Raw genomic sequence first — 20,978 nt, forward strand, 5'->3', positions numbered from 1 at the left:
ACTGCATGGAGGCAGCAGTGGGAATTTGTTTTTTTTTTTGTTTTTTTTTGTGCTCCGAGACCTCTGGTAATTTGAGTGTGGGTAGGTGGGAAGAAATAACATTTTTATGACATACATAGTTGCTAAGATGCATTGCTGCGTTAAGCTGACGTGACGCTGTTATGCCGATGTTTATTGGAGAACAAAGATTAAAGTACAAATTGGTTAAGTGCTGCTGATTACCCGTTTGTGTTCAGCTGTCTCCTTATCTCATAGACAGGACAGTTAGTTGCGGCAGGTTCTGTTTGTCGAGGGAAGCAAACTTTACATTTATTGGAACAAAGCAATCAAATTTTTCACGGCTTTCTGTCCCTTGGGCTATAAAGACAGAAGCTCCCGGCTAGAAGCCCAGACTTTCCTTTTTCTTTTTTTTTCTTTTTTATCAGGAGCAGCACCTGGCTGCAGTGTCAGACTGTAAACAGCACATGTCTTATAAAACTGGACAGAGATGCCACGTACTATACATTTTCAGCTGCATTGTCTATAACGATACTTTTAGCGTTATAAAAATAATTATTACTTCATTTGTGTCGCCAGTCTTTTCTGTATCTAACATAATGTTTTGTCCTTACAGTCGGCTTACATCCTGTTTTACATGGCTATTGTGGGCCACGCTTTATCCATAGCCTCCCTGCTTATCTCTCTGGCCATCTTCTTCTACTTCAGGTAATTGATGCAATTCGATATTGTGTTCCCATAATGCATATATGAATCAATTAGGTTTAATTACCCGTAGTTCTGCCCCCTAAAGGTCAATCATTTTCATCATCAAAAGTGGATCCGACAGATACACAAGGGCCACACAGGTGGTGTTGTTACTTCATCAGCAAGAGGAACATTCTGGTTCCTGTAGTCAGCATAATCGTCTCCGAGCTTCTGACCAAAGCAGCACAGCGATGGGAATTTAAATGCTCACCGCAGAGCCGTACGCAGAACGTTTTGCAGCGCCGCTCGCTTTTGATTATGATTAAGATAACTGTTTCAATAACATCTTCTTTTTTTTTTTAACTAGGGGAAACATTTTGTATTATGTAAATGCTTTAGATTTGTATAGGGTGTTAGCGCTGCTGTTGCTGCTGCTGCTGCTGCTGCTGCTGCTTAAAATTAAAATGGGATCATCAGCCTGGAATTGGTTGATTTCCTCATGCACTACATTTAATTAGTGTTCGTGTATAAATCTGCCGCTGTAAAGGAGTCAGGATGTCTGCTGAATGCATTGGTGGATTGCCTCTTATTTGAAACATATGCACCTGAGTGCATTCCTCATTACAAATGTTCACAGAGATGAACGGCCTTTTTTTTTTTTTTTCCCAAAGGGGAAATGTCCCGCAATTAATTTAGATTCTGCCTAAATCCATATTCATTATAGTTCAGAATAACAAGCCAGGTTTCTGGAAGAGATACATAAAGTTACAGAATGTAGGTGCAGGGCCATTTTTGTCTGCACTTTATTTTAGTAGGGAAATATCTGAATTAATGTAAATGTAGAATATACAAACTGGAGAAAAGTAGAGTAAAAAAAAATAAATCTCAGTTTTTTACTATAAAATTCTTTTTTTGTTGTTGTAATGATGAGGTGTCTCACAAAAGATGATTAGCTCCAGCAGTTTATGCGCAGCATAAATCAGCACACCTAATTTATGGTAGGTGCGTAAACCCCAAAACTCAAAAAGTCACCAACAAATATAAAAATCCTCAAAGACAACTTTTTTTCTTTTAACACAAGACTGCACATATTTTTGCCAAAGCCCTTAAAATCCAGAAGTCTTCATCTGTTATTATAAGATCCAGATGTTTAGTCTTCGATGTGGTATCTGATGGCGTGTCACTACACGTCTCACTTATTTACAACTCTTAAGTCGTGGCTGCCGGATTTTATCAAATAAAACTAATCAGGTTCAACTTAGTTGAGGATGTGACCCAAACACTTTCAGGACAGGTGACAGTCTGGAGAGAAGCGTAAAAAAAATAAATAAATAAATAAACAAAAAGTAGCTTCACTTCAGTTATAGCTCACTTTCTATTCACAGCTGAAAACTTACATGATACGGCTCAATAAGTTTTTCAGTTAAAGCAAGAAATATGTTGTTTAATCAAGTCAAACCTGTCATCATGTTTGATATTGATGTGTCTGTGTTTTATTTTATTGCATCTCACAGGAGTTTGAGCTGTCAAAGAATCACCCTCCACAAGAACCTGTTCTGCTCCTACGTGCTGAACTCTGCCCTCACCATCATCTACCTTGTCACCGTGGTCAACAATCCCAAGGTGGTGGCCAGCAACCCGGTGAGTCGCCTTAAATCAGAATGTACTTGTTGTGCCATCAAGCCTTCCCGTATCCAGTCATATTCAATACATTTAAACCTTTGATTTCTCAAATCAAAAGTATCTTTTGAGAATAAGCTTATTTTCATTGAGCCCACATATCTGTCTTTTGTTTTATTGAGGAATAAATAAAGGCTTGATAACATTCGTCTGTGTGTAGTTTGCCTTTATAATGCTTTTTACTTAGTAAATTGTCTCTGAATTAGAATAACTTTTAAATAATATTTGTTGAATATGACTGAAAATTGACAACTAATACATAATTTCAGCCTTGTTGCCTCCCTTAATGAGCTAAAAATGTAACACTTGGCCAAACAGAAAAAAAAACACACTTGTGTGTAATGCTGCATTTTAATTAAAACATATTTTAATAAGACCTCAGATATTTGTCAAACTAATTAAAATGAGTGTTAATAATGTTTTCCTTGAAGAGATGTACAGATTTACTTCCACAAATGTATAAATAAACTAGGCTATTCTTCTGAGTGCTATTGTTGGGAGCCATAATGCGAAGTGTCTGTAATTATAACATTATGCATTATTGTAACACAGATGTTTATAGAGTTTACTTGCTTATCATCATCTTGTGTGTCTGATTTGCAGCAGGAGGGACTGGTGCACTTTATAGAATAGATGGCATTATAAGTAAACATATATGGAAATATTGAAGCAACGTTGTAAAAAACAAAAAAAAACAAAACAAGCAATGATACTTTATTCGTAATGAGCTAGGAAGGAGGTTTATTATCAAGACTTAACAGCAGAGAAACATAAGCTACCTAAACCAAGAGTAAAGCTTAGGTAAACTTACAAAACATTTAGCTCACCCTCGATAAAAAAATAATAAAAAAAAAAATCTATTCTTTCAAATATTCTGGGCCAACATTGACCCTATAGGTTTAGTTGTGAAGTGGCTCAGAGACAACAAAGTCAATGTTTTGTAGGGGTCATCGCAAAGGTCAGATCTCAATCCTGTGGACAAGTTGTGGTCAGAGCAAGACAGTCTACAAACTGACCAGTTCTGACCTAAAACAGAAAAAGTTCAGTCAGATTTTATCTAAGTTAGTGTGGGTTAAAAAAAAAAGTGTTTTTATACAATGAGTGAAAACATCTGGTTTGAAAAATGAATAAATTTAAATCTACCTGTATTGTTTTTTAAATATATATATATATTCTAAAATTAAATGTTTAAAAAATACTTTTACGAATGATTCAGCTACAACGTGCCAGGCCGAAAGAGGACAGCCTATAAATGGAATCACTTACACTTTCCTGAAGTAAATCTTTATTATACCAGGCTACATGAAATGTAAACCTACGACACATAACAGTATTGATATATTTATTGTGCCACGCCAGCAAGTTAAATTTAGTCTCTCCTCAGCTGCACACCAATGAGCGCAAGTTTTCTACATTCCACATTCTTTTCTACTCTTGGAGTTTCGCAGCTTCACCGAAAGCTGACGTGAAGTCTGTGGAACTCCGAGGCCTGCTTAGGCAGAGGTAATAAATCTGTCGTGTAGGAATGTCTCGCTATCAGGGTTGAACATAAATTTGTCTATTCGTCCTTGGAAACCAAAACAACGGAAGCCCCCGTAGCCAAATGCCCACTGCGTCTGCCTCTCAAAAAGGTTTTTTGCAGAATTTTCTCCAAATATGACAACAAAAAAAAAAGGAATTAATATCGTCTTCGCTTTTGTTTTGACCCAAATAAAACTGCATGCAATTAATATTCTCTGGGTTAATGAAACAGGATGAGATGTTTCCTAGAACTTTAAAGAAAAAAAAAGAGTAATACGTGCCTCAACAATGTGGATGCCAACATTTAGCTAAAGTGGTTCAAAAACGTAGTTCAGGCAATCAGAGCGCTTCTCAAAGAAGAGATGGGAATGTAGAATTTGGCTCGTGTTTCTCCCCCAGTCCCATCATCCCCTGCTAAAGCATCTCTCTCTTGAAACAAAACAACGATTAGAAACACTGGAGACTGCAGAAGCTGCAGCTGGAACTGAGTCGTCTTTCTGAATGTGCTGCTGCTCGACCTCTCCAAATCTCCGCAACACATGAGCTTCATAAATGGGCCCAAGAAGCAGAAAACACTGACAAACCTCATCGTCAATGTTTCCTCACATTGATAATGATAAGTGCTGCGTGTGGTGGCTCCCCTTTTTTTAAATCCCTCGCTGTCGAAATTTGTCAAAAGAGGTTTTCGTTGAATCTGCTACTCTCCCATGTGGTCAAGTTTTGCTCGGCTGCCGCTGCGTGTCGAAAGCGAAATTAGTCACTGCGGCTCTGCTTCTGAAAAAAAACCCAAAAAAACACGCAGAAAGAGAAATCAGGAGTAGCAACGGCTTGGAGTCAAATGCGCCTGTTGGGAAACATTTTGAAATTAATCGCTGCCACTGTGAGATGAATGAGCCTGCTTTCAGAGGTTGTGATTTAGGAACAGTAGATTGTAGGAAAGATTTGCTTTTCCCAAGAAAACATGCGTTTTCTATTTTCTGTGGTGTGGGGATACAAAGTCTGGTTTGGCCTGCAAGCATCGTAGAAGGACCTCGGCCTCAAAGCTTTCTGTCGAACCCGGGAGGAGATTGAACACAAAGGGGATCTAGATAATCTACTGCTGGGGCTTTTACGACCAGAACCTTTCAGACCTTGGTGTACAGTGCTCCTATAAAAAGTTTTAACCCTATGATGCAGATATGATGATGAGTCAAGCCCTTTTCTGTTTTGTGGGAAAATTTTAAAAGAGTGGAATTTATTTATTCAGTTTTTTTTTTCCTTTATTGAATTGAGTACAATGTAATTGCGCTAAACCAGCTTGACAACTTGAATTAAACACTTAGGTGGTGGGTGCCTAGGACAGGGCTTTGTGGCACCTCACAATGCTGAGTTTACTTTAAAACTACATCAGTTTTAGGAAGATACTTACGGCAGCTATGAAAATTCTTTCAGATGCGTCAATGAATGAAAACGGCAATTCATTTGAAACTTTTTTAAAAGTACTGGACTAAAATACCAAAATATATTTGCGCTTAATTATTTTTCAAAGGCTCTTTGCTTTTTTTTTTGTTTTTCCATGAAGACTTTCCATGATGAAAAGTTTTGCAAGATGGTGGATTTTCTGCAGCCTTTTGTCCCATAACAAACAAACAAACAAACAAAAAAAACCTCCAAGTTACACTGACTGGTGTAACTCAAATGTGCCTTTCGGCGTGAGCGACAGTGAGCATGGTTGTTTACTTTGTGTGTCGGCCATGACGACGGACTTGGCGAGCTGTCCTGCGTGCGCGCCGGCCGCCTCTCGGCTGAGATCAGCTCCGGTCCCCACGCAACCCTGAGCAGGATTAAGTGATTTCAGAAAATGAGTGAGTGAGGTAGATTTTCAGCTCATTCAGTCATTTTGCTCTTTTTTTTTTTTTTTCTCCCCCCCGACAGTCGGCAGAAGAACTACGACTTGCAGCACATCCACAAGTGGTGTCGATAATTATAACATTAGCAGGCTGCGGTTTGATGAGATTGACATGATAATAATATATCATTAAAGTCATCACTTCTTAATGTAATGACTTAATCAAGGAACAGAAACCATAATGAGATGTGCTGTCATTTTTGTCGCGTTGCAGCGGCGGTTTCATAAGTAGCATATAACCCACGTGGTTCTCCATGAGCTACTTTTTTCAATTATTTTTTGTACTGTTCAACAAACACAATCACAGATGCCTCTGACTTTCGAGCAAAAATCACCATTTTCAACTCCACTCACCTCCAAAGGGGGCAAATGAATAAATGTCTTTTCAGCCCGGGAAGCATAACGCCTCCTAATGATTGTCTGCCAAAAGCAATGAAACATCCCATTAGATCATTTCTTTTTTTTTTTTTTTTCTTTTTTTTTTTTGATGTCTTGCTGAGTTGATGTTAGGAGTGCTTAAACTGAATCCTTTTTATACAAATGCTGTAAATATACATATATGCAAATCTGCAAAAATATTAATTTCTCTGAGACGTCACACTTTGTCAAGTGTTGCATGATAAAGTAAATGAAATGTGTTTTAGGTTCAAAATACGAAAATCTGCAAAAAATAAAAAATAAAAAAATAAAAATAAATAAATTGAACATTTCCCTCCTTTTTCACAGTTAAGCTGTACTTTGTGCTGGTCTTCCGGGCAAAATCTCAATAAAACACCGTGTGAAAATGCAAAGCAAGGTGGGAGTATTTGTGACAGCAAAAGCGCAACAAGTAATCGCTTCTCGTATTTTGTCCCCTCCCTGCAGGTTAGCTGTAAGGTTCTGCACTTCTTCCACATGTACATGTTGGGCTGCAACTATTTCTGGATGCTCTGTGAGGGCATTTACCTGCACACACTCATCGTGGTGGCTGTGTTTGCAGAGGAGCAGCACCTGCACTGGTACTACCTGCTGGGCTGGGGTGAGTTTTTTGAGTCACAAGGCTGTTTCATAAAAACGTACAGGGTTTAGAATTATGACTGCAGCTTCTGGCTTTTGACACAGAATGTCAGATTGTGGACATGCTGACGGCTTTATAAGCCCTTTTGTGGGTTAATTTGACTCTAGTCGTTTTTTTCTTCCCTTTCTTTGAACCAGTGTGTCTGACAATCGTCACCATTTTAAATATTCAAGTCCTTGAGGCCGGGTTTTCTGAGAAGCGTGCATGATGCCTTACTAAGGCGTCCGTAACCTTCGACCTTTTTCATATTTTATCCAACTTCAGTATACTTTACTTTGTTCTTAAAGACTTGACATAAATGAGCCCAGTATCAATAACCACTAACTTTTTGTTTCTACTTCACAATGATGAGCTACTATTTCATTAGACTTACAATAGGATACATTAAAGTTTGTGGTTTCAGTGCAACAAAATGTGAACAAATCAAAGGGATTTGCGTACTTTGCGATGGCTAAAGAAAAGTCTTTTTTGTTCATCTCCATCTGCAGTTGATCTGTTGCAGAGTGCAGTTGGTGTGTGAAAAATAAACTACACAAGGATTTTTGTGTTTGTGTCCAGAAAAGAAGTTTAAAAAAACAAACAAAAAAAATCTGACTCTAGTCTCCCCTGGAAGAATTTCAAATTACACTGAAGTGTCACTGAAAATCCTCCATGTGGCTTTTCATTTGTCACCGATGAAACAAAACGAGGATCGGAAGACGTATCAGAGCAAAAACCTTCAGAGATATTTTCTAAAGTAACGCCGTAAAGGAGCTCAGCACAGCTAAGGGACGCATGATGATGAATGAACGCTGCCTCATATGGTTGTCTTTTCCCCTTCCAGGCTTTCCTCTGGTGCCCGTGTCCATCCACGCCGTAGCGAGGAAAAAGTATTTTGACGACAAGTGAGTAATGTTCCATAAAGCTTGAGCAAATAAACAAAGAGCGGTTTACACATGTGTAGCGCCGTGCGCAGCGGAGTGAGAGCGTGCCTGCCTGTGCGCATATGTGTTTTCATAACGTGTGTGTTCGTGTGTTTCTTGGGCAGCGAACAGTTCTGACTGAGATATTTATTTATTTTTTTTCTTCTCGCTGTAGCTGTTGGATGAGCGTTGAGACCCATCTGCTCTACGCGGTACACGGACCCATAGTGGCAGCCCTTCTTGTAAGTCTGCTGCTTCCACTTAAGCTTCGTCGTGATTCACAGCTTTTGACGCAGGGCGGCGTTTGTTTGAACGCAAAATCGTCTTTTTTTGACTCAGGTCAACCTCTTCTTCCTGCTGAATATCATAAGAGTGCTGGTGACAAAGTTGCGAGACACTCACCGAGCCGAGTCCAACATGTACATGAAGGCGGTGAGAGCCACCCTGATCCTGGTGCCCCTGCTCGGGATCCAGTTTGTCATTTTTCCTTGGCGGCCGGAGAACCGTCTGGCCGGTGAGGTCTACGAGTATGTCATGCACATACTCATGCACTACCAGGTAGGTACCGAGATGCGGCATTGATCGAAAGTGCCAGATAAAGTCAACAAAGAGTTAAAGGAGCAGACTGTTACAAGTTATGATGGTGCTGCTGTAATGCTCTGTGAATGGATGCCATTTCAGGCAGGCCATACAAATATTACGGTAGTAATGAGGGAAACGTATTAAAAGATTGCTTGTAATATTAAAATATCACGTTTTAAAAAAAAATGGAAACCAAGCCTCAGTGTGCATCCAGAGTCTCCCCTGTCGTCGTTGACATTTTGAATAGAAAAGGTTTTGGCTCACTTTTCAGATAGTACTTGTGTTGCTCCTGTTGGGGTCAGAAGTTTACATACACATGTGTGTCAAACAGGTTTGAGGCTCTGACAGGATTTATATGATTTCCTGTTAGTTTGTTTTTTGTTGTTGTTCATTGTTAGTTTTTAGCTTCTCTAAGCATATTTCACAACATCCTTGAATTAATTGAATTGAATATATATGGATCTAATGGTTTTGCAATGTGTCATGAGATGATCTTTGTTGTAAAAATAAAGCAAATGTAATAACTGTGGTTACTATGTGTTACTATGGCCTCGTAGCTCAGACTTTGCTAGCTTACTATAAGACTGTCTCTGACGGGGGTCTTTGCTAAACTGGTTCCAGCGCGGTCGTAGTTTAACTGAGAGCTGCGCATAGTTACCATAAATGAGAGATCTGCATAGAATCAGTGGCCTGTTGTCAAGCTAGTTCTCTGGTTGTTTTAAACCCAAATGAGTTGTTTAATTTAACCAGCTAGCAACTAGCTTAGCCTTCCGACTCTGGTCAAGCACCGGCAGAAGCCATTAGGCTTTTCACTGCGGGAATTTCAAATGAACTCGAACATGTCAATTTTTACACATGTCCTCTTCGGGAACGAAAAATTAATTTAGCAGTAGAGAGTGACGTTGCTGTCCAGCAGCTGGTATTTCATTACTCGATCCTTAGTGGGTGCTTTTAGTCCTGAACATGCTAACCAAATTTTATTGATCACGGATAAATTGATTTATGGATGGATGGAAATGAATGATTTTTTTTTTTTTTTAAGGGTTTGCTGGTGGCAACAATATTCTGCTTCTTCAATGGAGAGGTAAGGAACACTCCTAATTTTACGCAAACTGTATTAAAAAGACTTTTATGTAAATACCAGTGCTTTTCCCATGATTTTCATCTAAAAATAGAGATGGATGTTAGGGAAAGTTGAAGAGGAGAACCCAAACCAGAGATAGAAAGGCAGATTTGGATACAAAAGGAAAGTCTCCACGCACGGGAATGAAAAACAAAAATACACCAGCTATATTTACAATTGCGGGGAGATGAAACAGTGTATAAATACCAAGAGAAACAGGGGGAAATTGTCAAGGAAAAAAAATTTAATGAACAACAAAAAAGAGACACACACTGCTGTTGATAAACTAATATATCCTCTTGTGTTATGCGTCTTATAATGCTGCCACACTGGTTTATTGTTGTTTTGAGAGTGAGAGAACATGGGCTAGTATTCTGACAATCTCTTAGTTTAGCATCCAGCAGCTGTCTATATATACTATATTTACATATACATTTATGACAGTGATCTATGAAAATACCTTATTTAGTTCAAGGCATTTAGACAAAAATCTGTGCTTCAGTTTTAGCATAGTCTTGCAAGGATTAATTTATAATTACATTTTTTAAAAAAAGTATTGGTGGTGGTGAAAGAGTAAAGCGAAAAATGGAATTAGTATAAGGCTTAAGTAAATCTGCTTATTCTGTAGTATTTTTTTCTCTTTTTACCTTTTTTACTTTAAATATTACCACTGAAACTAAATAATTGATTTTAGATGGCTAATTACATTTGATTCACAAGCCCTGACATTGCTGCTCAACAGGCATCCCAACTTTACTTAAAAAAACAACACCACACACACACACACACACACACACACACACACACACACACACACACACACACACACACATGCAGACTTTACCGTAGTAGAAATAGTGGACAACGCTCTGTCAGTTTTCACACTAAAAATGTCCAAACACCCAATTATCTTTCACATGAACAAGAGCCGTGTGTCACAGTGGGGCACTGAAACAGTGAAGGAGGGGCAATTTCAGAGTCAGAGTATTCCTTATTGCTGGAGAAAACTCACCCCTCTTTGGGTGAGTTGTCCATGGCTCTTTAACAAAGATCTTCAAACTGTAAAAAAAAAAAAAAAGAAAAACATCTGTAGACTTTAAAATTCAACTTTTTAAAGTCTAGGTGTATCTATGTGGTTAGCAGATAGACTAGTTATCAGTTGCCCTCATTTTAGATCAGTGGTTCTTAACCTGGGTTCGATCGAATCCCAGGTTCGATTGAATCCCAGGGATTCGGTGAGTCGGTCTCAGGGGTTCGGCGCAGATTCTGCCGCGGAGGTAAAGACACACTTGTGTAAAGTCGTGATGACGCCCCGCTTTGCCATCACTTGCTGCAGAGGATCACTTTACATTGCTGAGCCAATCAGAGCTGCGGAGGAGCACTGATTGAAGGAGTTACACTCTCTGCATGGATTTGAACTTGTGTCTTTAATTACTTCAGCAAAACTCATCGTTTTTACCAAATTCTGTAGCTTTCGGTGTACTTCTAAATCTGCTCCTTAGTCGCGTCTTTTCGGGGTTGGTACTGCCTCTAGTGGCGTGAGGGTGGTAAAACAACTAATATAATTACATTACTAAATCAGAATACCGCAAAGTCTTTATTATTTATTATAAATTTTTCATTCTTTTAAGGATGTAGAGCTTATTAAATGATCTAAACAAGACCTTAAAGTGGTTCCAGTTTCTCTCGATGGCCAACCTGCTGAAACTGTGGCAAATTTTAAATACCTTGGGTCGTTCCTGGACAGTCAGCCCAACTTTGCTGAAAACACTGACTATATTTTGAAGAACTGTTCTCAGAGACTCTGCCTTTTAAGAAGACTTAGTGATCTTGTCTATGTCCTGAATTTGGGGGAAAAAAATCTTTTTTTATTTATCACTACAGAAGGGTTCAGTGAATGCGCATATGAAACTGGTGGGTTCGGTACATCAAAAAGGGTTAAGACCCACTGTTTTAGACTGTTCCTTTATAATTCCTGTAGTCCATGTTTTGACATGACTTTGCTATCCTGAATGGGGCAATTGCCCTTTTGTAAAGGTCAGCATCCACCTGTTATCCTGAGACCTGCTCAGCCATAAAGCTGCTCACTGCTGGAGGCATTATTTTTGGGACATCTGGCATCATCAGCTAAGACATGTTTGGATTTTATTTTTAGGTTGTATCTTCCATATGTATCTGCTCTTGACACTATGTCAAAATGTGAAACATGGACACTAAATACAAGGTCAAAGTTTTGTTTGTAGTAGGTTTTAAGTTCCTTTCTGTTCTTGTCCCTTAGAAACCCAATCTGAAGCCGGTTAATGCAGAAAGGTCACATCAAGTGACGAGTCAGACTAGGCATATAATGACTGTTTGGGATGCCGAGCTTAACTGGAAATTAACTTTCCTTTCACATCCCCATGTCAGCCCTTCTAAATCTGTCGGCAGCTGAGAGACAAACATCCTTAGCTGGATTCAAACACTTCCCCCCCAACCAATGATTTAGATCTCTTACGAACATTTGCTTACGAGGTTAATGAGCTTGTGGAGACTTCTAGGCTCTCCGACATCAATGAGTGAAAGACGCTTTTAAGCTTCACGTCTTCAAGAAGCTTGAATCGAAGGTTTTTATCACCTTGTTCTGGTGCATTGCAGCTTAAACTGCGTACAAAGAGCAGACCGTTAAACTCAACCATCTGTGTGAGATTTTGGCGGAGCAAAACGGTGAAATTTGAAAACTTGCTTGACGTGCAAGTTTTCAGCGTGCTAAAGAATTTGCACCTCTGGAAAAAAAAATCTTTTCATGGTGTGGTCTGTAACTTCAATGATTTTAATTGGGTTTTCACAAAACAAAGCAGTATTTAATTGTGATGTAGGAGAAAAAAAAGATGGCTGTTTCATTTTCCTGCCTGTTTAATGCAGAAGCACCATTGAAATAAATAATTATTTAAACATACTTTACATTAAATCCACATTTCTGTATTAAAAAAACTTTTTATTTTTTTACCGGTCTGATGTAATGTTCTAAGTTTCCATTAGCTGTATGTGAAAAACCATCATAATTATCTGTGTGTAACTAATGTAATCCATGCTGTTTCATTTAGTGAATTAAGATACTAAGATAAAAAAAAAATAAATAAAATTAATTCTAATTTATCAAATGAACATACTGGCATATTTTAAGCATATAGTCACGCTCAGCAAATGTTCTGATCTCTGTTAGTTAAACAAAAAGTTCCTTTTTTGCTCTGTTTCACAACGATGCTGTGAATTTTGTGGTTGTAAGACGACGACATATGAAGGAATAGCTTAGCAAAAGCAATGTGAGCTGAGGTCGGCCGTTCCTGTGTATTTTTCGTGGAATAAAATCCTGTCCCGTCGACAGTCCGTCCCTCGGTTAGACGATGACATATTGTTTTATGAACTCAAGCAGAAGGCTCGAGTTCATAAAAACGAAGGCCAAAACAGTCAAGCACACAACAAGCAGATGTTGGCGCAAACCGACAAAAGTCATCCTACCGTGGAGTTAGGGTTTCTGCCTTGTGTTTTTCAAAACAGGTCAGCTATTAACTCCTACACGAGCAGCCAGGAGAATCGTCAGAAACTATGTAAACGACTCTGTGAGTGAAAACAACGTGCAGCGCACATGTTTAAAGGGCAAGCGCACAACCTGTCAGAGGGGAGCGAGCGAGGTTTGTTTTTCTTCACCCACATAACGACCAATTCATGCGCCCTTAATCAGGACAAGAGTTTCTGGGGCTGGGCTCAATTCACTTTTTTTTTTTTTTTTTTTATTTCAAGGCCAAGCTGCACAGACCTGCCTTGTTTCATCAATGGCCCTATTGTGTCGCAAGGGCAGCCAGACAAACAGCTTCCAAGTTGTGTTTGTGTCGTCAACCAAGATGTCCTACATGGAAGCTTTAAGCCTCAGCTGCTCTTTTGTCTCATTACGACAATTAGCAGCTTCATTAATATCATTACGGCGCTATGCGGTAACGTGCTCACACCAGTATCGGTGTGCTGCTCCGAACAAACTGGTTTACACTGAGCTTCTGGTGCGATCGCGACCCAGTACGGAGTTTGATTAGTGTGAACATGTCCCCACAAAACATGACACGAGCACGCATGACATGTTCTGCATAGATTGTCTTTCATTAAGCAAATCTTTACAAAGAGACGCATCTTTTCCACAGTAGCAGCGCAGCCCTGCAGGCTTTGAGATGTAATGAGTGAGAACTGACAAGTTCTCCTCCGAGTTGATGTGTGATACTGTTGAAGCAAAAATAAAACTGTTCTGGTAGAAAAATATACCAAGAACTGTAAAAGATTTACCTTAGTACAGTAGCAGAAAAGGCGTCATTACTCATAAAAAGAGCCATATTTCTTCCACTAGAATTATAATACTGGTACAGAGCAAATAATATTAAATTAATGTATGTTAAATTTTTCTAAACTTTTGATTGGCTGTCTTAAAGGTTGAATGTACACCCAGGAAAAAAACAAACAAACAAAAAACACATTCTCAGTAAATGATTTTGTGATATGGTTTCAAAGACAAACCCTGCCTTTGATTTGCCTTAATTTAAAAAAAAAAAGTCATATTGCGGTCATCTACATTACATTAACATGACAATGTGCATTTGCTGAACTATCATCGTTCTGCCCTTGCTGCCTCTCTCACTTCACACCTTCTCACCAACTCGTCTCTACTACCAACTCAGAGGTGTAATGTTTGACTCACTTTCTCACTGTTAGCCTCTCATTACTGCAGTACAGACCCTGTCAGCAAGCAGCAAACAGCAGTCTAAAAGAAAACCTTCAACAAAAACAAGCGAGGCTGAATCCAATGAAAGAGTGAATATTCACAGCAAAATGTTATATAAACTTGAAATACCTAAAAGTATCACTTGGATCGCTAAACTTTTTTTTTTTTTTTTGCTTCCACTTGTTGAACGCAGGCAGATTTTCTCTGCAGAGACATCTACTGTTTAAAAGGAGAACTGCAGTAAGCGTAGTGGACCTGAAACAGCGGGGTCAGCTCTGTTCACGTTGAAGCCAGAATGCCGAGGCTATTTACATGAGTGTTTATAAAATGAATCGCAGATTCCTTTTACCTAGAATTTCAATTTAAAAGCAAAGTTTCCGCCATGCCTGTCTGGAGGCTCAAATCTGTGTTACTGCAAATGCCGGGAAAGTTAAGGATCACGGCAATGTGAGTCACGGGTGTGTAGCCTGAAAATTTCTTTCATTTTAAGGCTGGCGGTCACTTCATCCTGCCTCCGTCACTTTGCAAAAATCTGTTTAAGTCAAGCGACCTAGTTTTGTCATCTGTTTAAATCCTCTGGGGCCTGCGTGGGGCTCTCTCTGCGGCTCAGATTTGTTTCTGAATCCTCACCTCACACAAACCGTGTGCAGTCTGGCCCAATCTCCTGCTCCCCTTTAAGAGGGAATGATAGGGCAGCAGACACCACTAAGTGAAAATAAGGAATGTTGGTAAATTATTTTTCTTTTTTCTCAATTTTGACAATATGCTCTGACTCAGAAATGTCATTCTTAACTTTCCTTTCTGACACAGTGATTGTTATTGCAGTTTTGCAGAGACCCTTTGACCTCGATGTAAGAAGCCATTTCTCTCTCTCTCTCTCTCTCTCTCAAGACTGCACCTTCTGTATTCTCTGCAGACGCTCGTATTTCATTTGTGAGGAAATGCAATTTAAACGTGATGCAAAACAGTTAACACCTGTAGCAAACGGTGGCTGAGTTTGCGTGGGCTTGCCATTAGCGCTGTTTGCTTTGTGAATGAGATGCGGAGACAGAGTAGAAGAAAAATGTTGAGTCCGTAAGATTTTTTTAATGAGTCAGAAGCTGCTCAGTGCACTAATTAGGTTTAAATAACTTGTTGCCTCCTTAAGTATTTTAATGGCTGCAGCAATTTTCCAACAAACTACATATGTTCTGTTCGTCACAGTGAATCTGCAAGAATCTCTGTCAGTCCGTCTACGCAGCAAAGCCTCCGACTCTTGTCAGTCGCCGTCCCTGCTGAATTTTGTATTTGCGAGATAATTGCGTTTCTGTATATAACACCGCGACTGATTAATGCGCTAAAGACGAAAGAGAGAGGGGTTTTCAGGGATTACTTCCAGTAAGTCATCAGGCTAGTAATGGATTTTGAGATGTTACAGACTGGATTTGATTCATTTGCTTATTAAAAGTGTTTTCTGTGTCAGATGCTCACAGTAAGACTCCGTTAATGAACTAATTTCTCAAGTTCCTCTCTGACACTGAAATGGCTGCAAACAAACATGTCGATGTGGAAAAATCTGCACCCTGTTATTTTTTATCAGACTGAAAAATGTCAGACAAAAATCTGGAAGCTCTTTTACTCGTACCTTTTAGATTTTATTTGTTATAGGAACAAATTCGTTACGGCACTAATGGTAGAAAAAAAAAATGCCTGGATTAAAGATTGCACTCCTACTCTTATGAGCTGATTTGTCCCCAAGCAAAACCTCATCGCAAGACCTTTCAACGGGATCCGTCCGAAGCTGCAAAAGAAATAGTTCACAGCTCAGCATAATTATGAATTAAAATGGCCCAGTCAAAGCCCGGTTATAAATCCAAATGAGAAGCTCATGTAAAGACTAGAAAATGACCGTCAACGCAAACTATGCACCCAATCTGGTGAACATGGACTATTCTGTGACTTCAGCTCAAAATGCAGCTAGAGATGTTTTTCTTTTTAAGCTTTGACTCGGGGTAGTTGAACACAAATGCACGCTGTGCTTTTTTTTTTTTAATTCTTACGAGCTAGAAAAATATCAGACAAACATTTATTCGTTCCTTCGCCTTTTCAGAATCACACGATCTGTTAGTCTCATAAGACCCCAACAAAATACGTCAAAGTCTGTGGTTTGTAACGTGACAAGAGTGTAAAAACGTGGTTCGAATATGTTTGTGAGGCTCCGCGTCAGTTGCGATCAGTGTCAGTTTGATTAATATTCTCGCATAATGTCGGTTACGTGGTGTCTGCCCTCTAACCCCACACCGAAACCACACGATGTAAATCTAAATGTCTGCTGGAGCCATTAGGAGAGCAGATGGGAGGAATAAAATAAAAGATGTTGAATTTGGGGGCAAATGTTTTCTTTTTAGTCTTTTTTTTATTATTATCATTTTAATAAGACCTGTGCATTTTTTTTATTATTATTATTTTTTTTTTGTATGTCTGTTTCTGTGTCCTTCAGGTGCAGGCGGCTCTGAAGAGACAGTGGATGCAGTACAAAACCCAGTGGGGTCAGCGACGGAAGGACCACTGCTCGATGCGCTCCACGTCCTACACGGCCACCTCCATCACCGAGGTGCCGGCCTTCATGTACCACCACGAGTGCAACGCCGAGCACCTGAACGGCTGCCACACGAAGGACTCGGAGCTGGTGGCGCTCAAATCGGGAGACACGTACGCTTAGACTGCGCTTTAGAGTCGGAGCGTGACGGCAGACACACACCACGCCGAGTCAGAAAAGGAGAAAACGATTCCGTTCTAGCCGCCTCATCTCAGCGAATAAATCTCAGAGGCTAATTTGTCCGGCACGGGGGGGTGGAGGGGGTGAATGTATACGGGTCTGAGTCGGAGCGCTCGCCGGGGAGAGAGAGGATTAGCTACGAGACTGTAGCATTTTATTTACACTTTACTCTTACGTTGCTGCTGCAGCTCTTTTTTTTTTCCCAGCCCCCCCGAGAACATTGATGTCGAGAACTTGCGATGCGAGAGGAGAGAGCTGTTCATGATGTCTGCTGACTTTCTAAAGCTGCTATTCTGTTGTGTGTGTGTGTGTGTGTGTGTGTGTGTGTGTGTGTGTGTGGCTCGGCTCACAGAGACAGAGAGGAAATCAAATTACTGCAAACTGGGGTGCTTTCTGTTCTTGACAACAGTACTAAATGTGACACTTCAGTGGGTGGCGGTTCTAACGCTTTACGACTTCGACAAACGGAGTCGAACCATTATTATTATTATTATTATTATTCCTATCAAGCTGAGGACCACATCATTCCTGACCTCACCTATACCAAAGGGTGCTGTTTGTTCATCACAGCTACGAGGACGGAAAGCAGAGGTTCAACACCCCTTCACACACGTTAAGTTAATATGACATGGAAGACGTAACATTTCTAGACACTATTTTATCCCTACAGTTCTGGAATTATGTACATAAATGTATGTTAAATTTTGTTTTCTTTGACAAAAGGTGTTTTCAGTGTTTTAAAATGACTTTATGCTTCAATTTCTGTTTGCGTTTTACTTGTTAGTTCCTAACTCTGTGCTACCCGTGCGTCCCGTGATGCTACATTCCTGACGGCTTTGTTGTTTCAGAGTTGCTGTGTCTGTGCCGATGCCGAATATCAACAGGGCTGAGAGGTAAAGTGCATATTCTAGACAGAAAAAAAAAGAGAGAGAGAAAGATATAAAGGGTTTATCAGTCACAGGAGTTCATTTTGCTGAGCTAAGTGGAGTGCGGCATCAGCTTTGCCCTGAAGTCCTGATAAAAAAAATTTAAAAAAATGTATTATCGCTCCTTCTTGAAGCTCTCTGCGGTTCGTCCTCGGCCGTCGTAGCGGTGCGTTCCTCTGTCCTCCGTGCGTACATGCAGGGGTTCGTTTCATAGCCTTCTGTGTGACTGACAAAAAGGATGTGGGCGCAAATCTTAGTGTTACACTGAAGAGAACCAACCGAAGTCACAACTTTTACACGAGGGCACAAACGTAATTCATTAACATATTCTTTCCTTGTTTTCTCCACTCTCTTAATTTAAACAGTTTTGGTTAACTGCTCTAATCATTGTGAAGATTAATGTTTTAATTTTAGGCTTTTGATGATTCGTTTGAGCCATTTTTGTGTCACGATGGAGTGATTCGGCAGCGATGGCTTCTAAAAAATAGGAGTCGTGTGCACAAGTTTGGATTTATTGGTGATCTGCTGTCCCCCACAGAGGCCCAGAATTAACACCGGAAGGCTCAAACAAATGCACACACACATGCTCAAAAATATTTGCTTAAATGTCCCTCTGCAAGCTGCCCATGACCATACTTAGTCACAGTGAACAAAGTGATTCTGTTATTAAAAACCCCCAAATTAAAACATTACGTACACGTACCTTTGACTGGAAATGTATCAGCAAAAACTTTTGCTAAAATTATTCTCATTAAGTTACTTATGATCCTTAAAGTAGCGCTTAAAGATCAAAGCTACAGACACATTTAAACACAGGCAGAGAAAATAATTTGTGTTTATCAGTAATACAGTCAACAGCCAACATTTTTAGCTGCTTTTGTAATAATGAATTCTTCTGGCTCTCAAATAGAAACTTGCTGCTTCATATTAGCATCACCTGCTTGAGCGCTTCAGGTTAAAATCAATTGTTTTCTAGAAATAGCCGATAAGGCTGCTGCTCCTCTTTTTCTTTTTTTTTTCTTTTTAAATACCCACTGTAAGGCAGGTTTGTGTTTTCAAAAATAAAAGTCTGTATCCAAATGTGTAGAATAGCTGCCAAAGTTAACCTACAGCTAAATTTGAGAAGTAAAAGGTTTTTCAAGTAATGTTTTAAAGATTGTTCCTACTTTAAAGTTGGATCTTTACTCTTCACTGCCCCTGTCTTTACTTTGGGTACATGCCGTCCGTCTGCCAGTCCGGAGCTGGAATCTTAACCCTCTCATTCTTCTTCAGCCCTGACGGTGCCTCACACTTTGACGGTGCCTCAAACTCGGCAGATATGTTTCTAAGTACCTCTTCAGCCATTCTGTTGTTGAATTTGGTGCATGTTTTACCTGTTTCCGTCTTACACCTCACATTAAGTGCTGGACCGCCTCTGCAGGAAAGGTAAGTAGGCCTTTCCTGCATCTTGGGTCTTAATGATATGGTTGACGCCGGTTTCTATTGCTATTCTGCTATGTGCCTGTCGTTGGATCTGGCATGAGCAGCGCCTCAAACTATTCCTCAATCCAACCTTACCTCCCTATTGGTAGGAATTATCAATACCGGCCAATCAGTCCGCATGTGATACATGCTTAACCTTTCAAGATGGTTCCTCTTTGTCCTTCTCTTGCGCCTTCGATTCCTGTCTCCAGAGACATTCACTTAGCAGTCCTCAAAGAGGGAGGCCACCTTCCTGATGTCCTCCAAGACCTTTGCTGGGTTATTCAGCATGGTGGTTTTGATGCTCAAAGGGTGAAGGGTTAGGTTTAGGTTTTCTCTTATTGTTCAGTCTCGGGGTGGTTGACTTACAATGAAACCCCCATAAGGAACTTGCGGCCTGCTCAGCTATCTGTTTGTTACGGCGTCTCCATGGCCTCCACCTCTAACGGCAAGTCGTACACCTCTTTCAGCAGCTATTCAGTCTGACGCCTTGACGAACTCTTCTTTAGGCTGCCTCTAGCTGTTTGAAAAACACAAATCACGGCAGCAATGTGACCCCTCATCAATGGAGATCAACTCATTAAACCTTAGAAGACACGGAGAGTAACTCAGCAGTGCTACGTTCGGGATTTCTCCCATTCTAAAGGACAGAACAAAGTGCGCCACTTCTCAGAAAACATCTCCTCGGTATTTAATATAATGTCTTACATCAGATATATTTGGTCATCCCTTCACAACAAAGTGCTGTTCTCAATTTGGTTCTCTTCAAGCATCACTGCTATGTAACAAACTCCCGTCAGTTCTCTCTCTTTCTCTCTCGAACCATCTGTTGTACGTCAATGGCAAGAATTGACAAGCATGGACTCGCTGCAGTTGCAACATAACATTGTCGGACCACAAAGCTGCCAAAGGATTTGTTTTTGCTTCATGATCAGAACTTCTTTGGATGGGTCTAGGAAGAGAGTGATTTACACGGTCACTGAAACTTGACAAATTTTTTTTACATTTAAAACAATCTTCAAAAATCCCAGAGGGCTATTACGCAAGAAGACCACATTAAATGAGTCAAAGAAAGTCAGGCTTCTTTGGAAATCATTAAAAAAAAAATTGTTAGTACTGTAGTTAGTACTGTATGTCTGAGGGTTTTTTTTTTTTGTTTTATTTATCAGCCTTTTGCCAATAGGAAAAGAAGAGTGACAATCATTGATAGAAGAGAGGTTTTACAAAAAAAAATGTCACATCCTAAAAATGTACATGTTCTATTTTATTATTAAACTCATCCTCCTCTTCGCTGTATGGTTATGGTCTTTTATCTAGTTGGTCCACATTCGGCTCCAGTCACCGGCTCCACACCACGTTTGACTGTGGAAACGACGTTCTTCTTCTGAAAAGGTTCGTGTTGGTTTCATGCCAGATGTAAAATGGAATTTAATCGGCCGCTGGACATTTTTGTAGAAGTCGGTTCACTGAAACCGGACCCTCAAACTGGGTCTCCTCCTTCCAAACCTCCATCAACAATAGATGACGCATCATCACATTTAACTCAGTTCTTTATCTAGATGTCTTTCTTCATGACACATGTAAACTTACTTTGTTTTGGCGTGAAAGTAGTTCCTTGATTCTGCGATTTAAGAATACGGGCAACGATATCT

The 20,978-nt window shown here is 39.9% G+C and overlaps 1 protein-coding gene across 4 annotated transcripts in view; it reads left to right on the forward strand.

Moving 5' to 3' along the window:
- calcr (calcitonin receptor) overlaps positions 1 to 20,559 on the forward strand; it is a 72,378-nt gene extending 51,819 nt beyond the window's left edge. For all 4 annotated transcript variants that reach the window (XM_007573019.2, XM_016661153.1, XM_016661152.1 and 1 more), the window contains 8 exons: positions 614 to 705; positions 2,199 to 2,325; positions 6,638 to 6,791; positions 7,654 to 7,714; positions 7,908 to 7,974; positions 8,072 to 8,290; positions 9,357 to 9,398; positions 16,661 to 20,559. In XM_007573019.2, coding sequence (XP_007573081.1) covers positions 614 to 705; positions 2,199 to 2,325; positions 6,638 to 6,791; positions 7,654 to 7,714; positions 7,908 to 7,974; positions 8,072 to 8,290; positions 9,357 to 9,398; positions 16,661 to 16,882 — 984 coding nt within the window. In that variant the 3' untranslated portion in view covers positions 16,883 to 20,559. The remainder of the gene's footprint in view (positions 1 to 613; positions 706 to 2,198; positions 2,326 to 6,637; positions 6,792 to 7,653; positions 7,715 to 7,907; positions 7,975 to 8,071; positions 8,291 to 9,356; positions 9,399 to 16,660) is intronic.
- The last annotated feature ends 419 nt before the right edge of the window (positions 20,560 to 20,978 follow it).

Source organism: Poecilia formosa, unplaced genomic scaffold (genome assembly GCF_000485575.1).
Source record: "Poecilia formosa unplaced genomic scaffold, Poecilia_formosa-5.1.2 Scaffold313, whole genome shotgun sequence".
NCBI lineage: Eukaryota > Metazoa > Chordata > Actinopteri > Cyprinodontiformes > Poeciliidae > Poecilia > Poecilia formosa.